Source organism: Eucalyptus grandis, chromosome 10 (assembly GCF_016545825.1).
Source record: "Eucalyptus grandis isolate ANBG69807.140 chromosome 10, ASM1654582v1, whole genome shotgun sequence".
NCBI lineage: Eukaryota > Viridiplantae > Streptophyta > Magnoliopsida > Myrtales > Myrtaceae > Eucalyptus > Eucalyptus grandis.
Genome location: NC_052621.1, coordinates 1,196,709 through 1,206,542, shown reverse-complemented (window position 1 = coordinate 1,206,542; position 9,834 = coordinate 1,196,709). Strand labels below are relative to the sequence as shown.

The 9,834-nt window shown below is 33.0% G+C and overlaps 1 protein-coding gene across 1 annotated transcript; it reads left to right on the top strand.

Annotated features, from left to right (window-relative positions):
• The first annotated feature begins 311 nt into the window (after positions 1 to 311).
• LOC104423315 lies at positions 312 to 1,345 on the top strand. Its single transcript, XM_010035823.2, has 3 exons — positions 312 to 651; positions 799 to 980; positions 1,274 to 1,345. Exons 1-3 carry the CDS (start codon positions 312 to 314, stop codon positions 1,343 to 1,345), a joined length of 594 nt encoding a protein of 197 aa, XP_010034125.1.
• Positions 1,346 to 9,834: the final 8,489 nt, after the last annotated feature.

Genomic DNA, 9,834 nt, shown 5'->3' with positions numbered 1-9,834 from the left:
TACTAGAAGACAGAAAGCCATAAGATCTGAACGTGCATGAACATATATTGGATTCATTCATGTATTTGACCGGTTTTCGTAGCGACCATCCACATCTGATCTCTCCGAGATGATAACAATGGATAAAGCAGCCCTTGACTCTTCATTTGCTCCTGCCCTTTTCACTTCCTTACGTTTCTTAACCATTTGGCCCTTCATATGTATAAATACGGCCGCTGCACACATGATGATCGACCAAATCTCCACTGGAGCTACTCGCAAGGAGCATTGCACGAGCCTAAGCTTCCTCTCTGCATACAGTGACCTGAAGAATGGCGACAGGAAGAGTGAAGTTGAAGCTTCTCGTGGACAGGAGCAGCCAGAGGGTGCTGTTTGCCGAAGGTGGTAAGGACTTTGTCGACTTCCTCTTTCACATCCTCGTGTTGCCGGTCGGAACGGTGATCAGGCTTCTTGAGAAAACCGGGATGGAGGGCAGTCTAGGCAATCTCTACAGCAGCGTTGAGAAGCTGAACGATGAGTACATCGCATATTCCAAGAAAGACATTCTCTTGAAACCCAAAGCACCCGCCTTTCTCTCCGCAATCCAATTCAAATTGCCAGAGACTTCGACCATAGATTCAACACCCAAAACCTCCAACAGGTTCTCTTCAGGTTTGTACTTTTTAACTGTTCTGCCTATGTGGCTGAGGACCGTTCTGCAGTTTGTCCTCAATGCAGAAACAGAAATTCCATGAACCATTTTCTACAATACAATCACTCTTGTCGAATCACCGGCTGGTAACCTGTCGGCTTCTGCAGAATCAGCAGCTGGCTCGGACTATAAAGGCGGTTTTGTGCAAGGAGTGGTGACGTACATGGTGATGGACGATCTGACCGTCATGCCGATGTCGAATATTTCGAGCATTACTTTACTCAACCGGTTCAACGTGAAGGAGATTGGGCATCTTGAGGAGAAGGTGATCAGCTTGGGAATGGACGAGGTAAGCCCATGCCATTCCTTGCGATTAGGATATATTTATATATCAGTCGTTCAAACTTTATAACTCTTAACAATTTATGTGGAAATTCTACTTGTAAGTGATTTATAAATTAAAAATTAATATGGATCGACGTGACTTGTGTAAAAAAAAAAAAAAAAAAGATACTGGCTTTATACTACAAAGATATTCTCAACTAATAATATGTGTATATGGATTAAATCCAAGTTTCATATTTTGTACAATCATTTAGATATTAACGGTCCTTTTTTATTATTTGGTTTGTGACTTTGAAGGGTGTAAAGCTGCTGAGGGCTTCATTGAACTCCAAGAAGGTTCTCACTGATGCCTTCCTCCGTGAGAAGTGATGGGGATCATGACCTTAGTGGATACAGTAGAATAAAATTCTCTCTCGATCTATGTCCTGGGAATTTAGTAAGTATATTAAGGGATATGTTCTGGTTTTGTGTTATCCAAGACTTTTTAGTGCTGATTGACCTTTTAAAGTATTTTCTTCGGAAATATTGACGTGTTTATCGTCTTTGGTTGAAGAAATGATGTAAACATGCTGAAGCAAGAATATGTCTCTCATGGCCAATAACGAATGGTCAAGCATATGTTGGAACTGTGGAACCGATGTAGACACAACGTACGTAGAAAAACAAGGGGTAATTAATGTTCCGTTATTCTACTAAAAAAATAAATTTATAACATTTTCCTAAAAATAATTATTTATATCACTTAAAATAATTGGTCAATGAAAATGAGTTCATTATTTTATGTCTAGATATCTTTGTGGATAATGAAAGTATTTTTTGTTCATTAATTTTTATATGTAATATAAACTTTCATTTAAAAAAAAATATTTCCAAATTATCCATTTTCGTTAACTAGACGCAGCCTAAGTTTAAAGTGGTTAAACAATGCCCCTAACAAGTTCACCATGAGAAGTTCTCCTTGAAGCTCTATTGCCAAAGCTTGGATTTAAAGGGGAAAAAGACGATGGCTTGACTGAGTCTACGCAAGAGCTATGTAGCACCGACACAGATACGCGACACGACACGACACACCGACACGTCATTTTTTAAAAATAGAGAATTTTGACAAGACCCGACACATTATATATTAAATATATTTTTATATATAAATACATAAATAAATAATAATAAAATAGCATACAATTAATTTACACGAAAAATATTAAATAATATCATTCATTATTTTAATTTGTTACAATAATACATAAAACTTAGAGGAAAAAAACATTGTTTAAAGAAAAATGCTGAAATGATATTTTTAAATTTATTTATTTATCATATATAACATTTTTTATTACTTCTTTCATAGTAAAAGACTTTTTAAAAAACTAAAACAATTCTAAAAAAACAAAACTGAAAAAAAAAATTGACCCGTTCGTGTATATTTATAACATTTTTGTTACTTCTTTTATTACTTCTTTTGTGTATATTTATATTTTGACCCCATAAGTATTAGAAATTTTTAAAATTGACCCCGTGCTTGTTGGAATTGCGTGTCGGAATTTCGGACTCACGTGTCGAAGCGTGTCGGAGAGAGTTGACCACGTGTCGGATTTTTCGACACTCGTTGACCGTGTGTCGAAGCATGTCAAGATGTGTCGGAGCGTGTCGGAGTGTTGAACACGACAATAAGGCTTTCGGAGAGTGTCCGTGTTACATAGTGCAAGAGTCTATGCAGAAATTGGCTCAACCTTTTTTAAGAGCTTGAGTCAAGTATGAGTGACTCGAATAGCTTGTCAAGCTGAGTTTGAGCCTAAAGCTACCGACTTGATCGGGTTGTGAGCCTAATCAAGTATTTTAATTTTTGTACTTTTTTTTCCTCCCTGATATGTTAAATGTACTTATAACTATACTTTTTACTTATAATTAAGCATGACAGAGTCGAGTTTGTTGAGTTCTTATATACTGCAAAACGAGTCCAGCTGAGTCAAGCTTGAATATGTTGAGTTTTGTATTGAGTCGAGTTTGACCAGGGCAAAAAAGTATTCGATTCGAGTCAGAGTTTTGAACTTCGAATTGAGTCCAGTAAAGCTTAACCCTGTCATTGTGAGGGCTGGACTTGACTTCATTATAGATTCACTTATTCCGACTTTGCAGTTAGTTTCATTTTCTCAAATATTCTATTAAATTGAAGTCTCTACATCTAATCTTCATAATAAGTTAAAGTAAGGTTCTAAGAAACTAACAAAAAGATAACGCGTGATGTTATTATTTCAAAATCTCCTGTCAACTCACATAGGATGCACACCTTCACAGTTGTGTCCACGATCCATTATTTTTATTGGCACGTATCTTTCGTATTTAAGGTGTGCTCTTGATTAACGAGATATTTTAATTAAGTAAAACCCTAAGCCATGTTGAAGTGATTGAACAATTGTCACATGAGTTTGCATTAGTTAAGTTGTGCCAAAATTGTTATATAACTTAGAGTCAAATTCTAAGGTGCTTTCGAAACACCACATAGAATTTATCCAGTCAAACAATTCTACCATAATATCTCTCTTTAAAGAAAAACAAATAAAGTTGGGACAAACTACACAAAAATCCCATAAACTTTTGGGGGAAGTTACGTTCGCCCCTGAACTTTCATTGTTCATGACACAAGCTCTTATGAACTTTCATTTTATTTCAACCATCAATGCCCAATCTATTTTTCTGTTTGCGCATGCTTATGATGTGACTTTTCAATTGTACAATTCTAATTCTTCTTCATTTTTCAGTCAAATCACTCTTCTGCCATAAAATGCATTAAAAAAAAGAAAAGATGAAAAAAATTATGATGATCTTCAAGAAAAAACATTTGTTCAAACAACAACAACAATGACAATCACAACATCGTACAACAACAATAGTGATGCCATTTTTTTTTTTGTTTTCCTTTTATTTTTCTTTGACTGTAATTAGCTTTTTTAATCATAAATTATTTACCTTTTATGTTTATTCTAAATAGGAAACCTCCATCGTCCCCAGCAAAATTAGTGTTTGTCACCATGGTCAACATTGTAGTTCCATTCATATACATGGCGTAGAGTATTTCTCTCTAAATGAAAGATAAATGTGATGATTAAGCTACCAAGTTGACATATTTCAATGATAATATTAATTGCCGGATCAAATTTGAAATAATTTATGTTATGGAGCTAAACATATTATTATTATTATTATTATTATTATTATTATTATTATTATTATTATTATTATTATTATTATTATTATTATTATTATTATTATTATTATTATTATTATTATTATGTCATTACATATTTTGCTTATTATTATTATTACTATTTAATGTATGAATTACATTTTGTTTTAACGTATTTGGAGGCAAAATAGGGATTTGACTAAAAACAGTCTAGAAGAATGTCAATTTTTCTTGAAATATCACACATGTTACGCACGTGCAAATAGAAAAAATTGAATGTAGAGTTGACAGATGTAATCAGATGAAAGTTCCCCCATGCGGGCGCGGCGGCGGGGCTGGTGTTGTGTAAACGATTGGAAGTTCGAAAACGAACGTGCACCATGCTAAAATTCAAGCGGCGTTTGTGTAATTTCACCTAAAAAGTTCTTTGCCCTTGGTGTTGAATATTTGACGGGTGGTCGATCACATTGAACTTCGGAGACATACAAAATTTTCTCACAAAAACAAACCATTTCATGTGGTCTTTTGTTTATTGATTTATTTTATAAGTTGGTTAATATCACTTAAAAAATAACATATTTACTTTTGGAATATTGATATATGTCACTTTAATTAAAGTCTGATAATCTTCTTAGCCATTTCTTTTCCATGATTCCGGATGAAAATATAAATAAAAAAAGAGGAAAGCAATAAATAGTCAACAATGTTCAATCACTGTCAATTATTTTAGAAGCTTAAGTTGTAAGACAAAAGCCATTTGATATCTAAATTTTGATAACCCACTTAATTATTTAAAATTAAGGGGTTTGGACATAATAGAGAGGCTTCTATACACCACCATGGGGACAAAGACACTGGAGTGCCAAAAGTTAGCGCGACAAGGACACTGTTTAAGTGCCAAAAGTTACGAAAGGTACACTTAAGTGCCAAAATCGGAGCAAATGGATCACTTGTGCCAATCCGCCAAAATCCGCCAAAATGCGACGTGGCATTTTTCCGTGACAGTTAAAAACGACGCCGTTTTGCATGCCGACATGGCCAAATAATGCAAAAACGGCGTCGTTTTGACTCATGGGATAAAAAAATAATAAATAAATTAAATAAATTAAATTTAAAATTAGATTTAGTTAAAATATTAAAAAATGATAATTTTAAAATTAGATTTAGTCAAAAATATTTATAAAATAATAATTTTAAAATTAAATTTAGTTAAAATACTTAAAAATTAAAAATTTTAAAATTAAAAATTTTAAAAATAATTCAAAAATAATTAATTTAAAATTATATTTAGTTAAAATATTGAAAAATAATAATTTTAAAATTAAATTTAGTTAAAATATTAAAAAATAATAATTTTAAAATTAAAAATTTAAAAAATTTAAAAAAATTAAAATTAGATTTAGTTAAAAATTTTAAAAATAATTTAAAATTTAATTTAGTTAAAATATTAAAAATTAAAAATTTTAAAATAAATTTTTTAAAAATAAAAATAATAATTTTAAATTAGATTTAGTTAAAATATTAAAAAATAATAATTTTAAATTAAATTTAGCAAAATATTAAAAAATTATAATTTTAAAATTAAAAATTATAATTTTAAAATTAAAAATTTAAAAAAAATTTTAAAAAAAAAAATTAATAAAATTAATAAAATTAATAAAAAGGGGGCCGGTGGTTGAGGAGCCTTAGCCATCGCCCCCTTTTTTAATTTTTTTTTTTTTAATTTTAAAATTATTATTTTTTAATATTTTAGCTAAATTTAATTTTAAAATTATTTTTTAAAAATATTTTAACTAAAAATAATTTTAAAATAATTTTTTTATTTTTATAAATTTTATTTTTTAAAAATTTTATTTTTTTAATTTTTAACTAAATCTCATTCGAAAATTATTTTTTTAATTATTTAAATTTTTTAATTTTAAAATTATTATTTTTTAATATTTAACTAAATTTAATTTTAAAATTATTATTTTTCAATATTTTAACTAAATGTAATTTTAAATTAATTATTATTTGAATTATTTTTATATTTTTTAAATTTTAAAATTATTATTTTTTAATATTTTAACTAAATTTAATTTTAAATTTATTATTTTTTAAATATTTTAACTAAATCTAATTTTAAAATTTTTATTTTTTAATATTTTAACTAAATCTAATTTTAAATCTAATTTATTTAATTTTTTATTATTTTTTTATTACCACGTCGGCCCAAAACGACGCCGTTTTTGTATTATTTGCCACGTCAGCGTGCAAAACGGCGTCGTTTTGGGTTCATTTGGTCGGAAATTCGTCGGAAAAATGCCACGTCAGCCTTTTGGCCGGATTTTGGCCGGAGTGGCACTTAAGTGATCCGTTTTTTTCGAGTGTGGCACTTAAGTGTACCTTTCGTAACTTTTGGCACTTAAGTGTCCCTTTGTCCAACTTTTGGCACTTGAAGCGTTCTTATCCCCACCACCATGAGAAGCGTCAAAGCAAGGCCTCTCCGCCCACCGCCGCACCGTAGTAGCACAGAGGAATCTGGTGGCGAGTAGAAATGCGAAAATGGGCGGCTACGTACGGGCTTATAGATAGTGTGATAGTGTAGCCGGTGTCGACCATTCGTGGCATTACTGTGCTTTACAGATTCAAGGTGAAGGACACTGGAGTTCTACAAGGAAAAAAAGGTCAAGTTTTGAATGGATGAGGTATTATATAATAATTGCAAGGGTCTTGCAATGAGCATATTTTGTTGTAAGGATTTGGCGCGCAAACGCAAAGAATGGACAGTAAAAACTGAAAAAAGAGAAATTGAAACGCGAGATTTATCCTAATTCCTCATCTAAAGCTACATTTAGCAGATGATTCCATTATAATTAACACATTTCAACTTCTATATTACAATTCTCAATTAAAAGAGAAAAAGATTATACATACCTACTAATTATTCATAAATTAAAACTCAAACTACCGATACAATATAGGCTCAAATTATAAAACCTTTTCGCTGGCTTGGGACGTCCTCAGACCCTGCCCACTCATTGGAAAGCAGGATCCTGTGTCTTCTTGTTGATGGAAAGTATGAACTACATCTCAACATTTCTAAGATATTTTTCAATTTTTTTAAACACTGATTGCACGTCTTATATTAAGAGCTAACTCTTATATTTCCTTAATTAAACGCTTGACAAATGCCCCGAGAAAACTCAGTTGACGGATTGCTTATTGTAATGTAGTCAGTGCTTTTTCTTCTCTTGTCGTTAGACGTCGTTAGAAGTGTAATTCGACATATATTTTGTTTGGGGCTAAAACTAACAAATCCTTTTGCATACCTTTCTGAATGGTGTTTTTTTTTTCGGGTATAAAATCGTTGGAGGCTTCATTGCGCTTCAAGAAGGCTTTCGTAGATGTCTTATGCGCTGATAATAGGATTCCGGAGATGGAAATATTCTGTGAGTGCTGATCTTGACATTGTTAATCTATTGTGATTTGGCTTTGTTCACCACATCATTTAGGAAAATGAGTCCTGTCGCTATTTATAGAACTTTCGGTAGATGCATGTTGTTTGCGATTGGAAAGGCGTTCGTCTCATTTTGAGGGGAGAATAGGAAATACAACCTCAAGATTCTTAATATCATTGCAGAAACTGTCGCGTCGAAATACATGAGATTGGCCTACTATCTACGGAAGCACTCAGATAAATCAACTCAAAGACAACTCAAATCTTCTATCTCCTCCACGCTCTTTATTACACATCTCAATGCCAATGCCGTTGGGCGAAGCTAGCTTCCTTCAGGTGCAAATGCACCCACGGGTTGAAGATGGTAAGAACGATCATCCAAAACCACACTGATGACCGCTTTCAATCCTGAAAAAAATCAATCCTTTTTCAATGAGCCGTCGTTGCATTTGATTGAAAATAAGAGACCTTTTAATCTCCCATCATAGAAAACAGTAAAACAACCAGATTCTTTTAGCCACCCTAAGAGAAATAATAACCGAATCGAAATACTTACGGCTCAAATTTTGCGCTTCACTTTTGGACAATTTCGCCACGAAGCCATTGATTATATGAAAGGTGCGGATCAATGAATCCGCTGGCTTGCTACTCGAACATTAGCAAGACATCAAAATTGCAAGCACGTATCAAAGTTAGGATTGGATGGCTGGATAAATAATTTGAAAAGTGAAAAAAAGAAAAACCAATGTATACCAATATAGCTATGTATTCTTATTTAACCATAAAGAGGACTCTGGATCATATCATATGCAACTCTAGATAAACAGGTTCAAGTAAATCCCTAGATCTATTTTAACGAGTTCGATATATCATATGAACTAGACTTAAATAAAATCCTTTTTGAAACAGAAATTACGTACCCTCCTTGGAGAACCTTCCCAAGAAGCTGGAGAGCAAGAGCCTCTGAATTCCTAACGGAAGGATCCAGAAAGACAATGTGAACCTGAGAACATTAAATATTTCGTTAGTACGGAGAAGCACCAAATAATAATTGTAGCCGATATTTCTTGTCAACTAGCATGAAACATTACATTAGCATAGAACTAATTGCTGTAGTCAATATTTGGGTGATGCAAATTTTAGGGTCTTTTTGTTTGGCCTAAAGCTTTCCTTGCCAAAACTTATAATTATCTGAATTTCTAGAAATTATGAAAAAAGTATCTACTGCTATACGTGTAAAAATTTATGTGAGCCGCAATATCTTGATTAAACTAAAGGTAAAAAGCAATAGTCAATCTGAAAAGAAGGGTGTTCTTGCCTTTCTATCTCCAACATTTTGCGCGTGGCAACAACTATTGAACAGCAAGCTGAGCAACGACCAGAATAAGAGTACCCTCACGAAGATGGACATCATTGAGGGGGTAGGAGTTGTCGCCATCGAAGGTTTCTTTCTATTTTTTCGAAAAGAACGAGAGCCAAATGCAGATGATTTTTCTTTGACCACGAACTAGAGAATGTAATGTGGGAGACCAAGCTGAAAATTCTTCTTGGACGAGGCATGAGAGACTTGAGTTTATATAAGGGCTTGCGAATTTAAGTGGCCCGCCATTGATTGTAGAAGAATAACTCCAACTTCACCGATTCATTGATTAGTTGTTAAAACATGTATTATTTATGTCAAATTAAGAAGATTGCAGTTGCAGGACTCGATACTGTAGAGAAGTCCCGCACTAAATTACTAGCTGGCGTTATCCATGGGATTTTTCGTCCTTAAATGCTGCTGTTCATTGGAAGTTTGTTTCGAGTTTGAGCCTAGTGGAAAAAATCCAACCAGCATTGGAATGTCTAGAAGCCCGGCCAAGAGAAGTGCCAAAAGTCGGATGCACGTGGCGTCGTTTCTATGTCCAATTCAGACTCATCATGTGCGATTTTCGATGGTTTTCTATTCACGCACTTTAATCTTTTGCCACGACCTTTGAAAACCGTCGCTAAAGGTTGCCCGAAGGAGCTAAAAACCCTTAATTCGGGATTTCTGGTCGTCGACTCTCACTAAGCTGTCTCTCTGTCTCTGCCTGTCCCTCTCTCTCTCTCTCTCTCTCTCTCTCTCTCCGTGATAATTAAAGGTTAATTAAGGAATTTAAGTTATTTTTGGGAAAAGTGGGTAGTTAACTTTCTCGTTTTACCTTTTTGTCATTCTTCTTTGGCCATTTTTTTTTTTGGGGTCGAAGCTAAAAT

Bases quoted from the DNA above. Each gene is read 5' to 3' on its own strand.
- LOC104423315 (XM_010035823.2), top strand. From the start codon at position 312: ATGGCGACAGGAAGAGTGAAGTTGAAGCTTCTCGTGGACAGGAGCAGC. The intron at 652-798 runs GTTTGTACTTTT...CGGCTTCTGCAG, and splicing joins CTCCAACAGGTTCTCTTCAG to AATCAGCAGCTGGCTCGGAC. The intron at 981-1,273 runs GTAAGCCCATGC...GTGACTTTGAAG, and splicing joins TCAGCTTGGGAATGGACGAG to GGTGTAAAGCTGCTGAGGGC.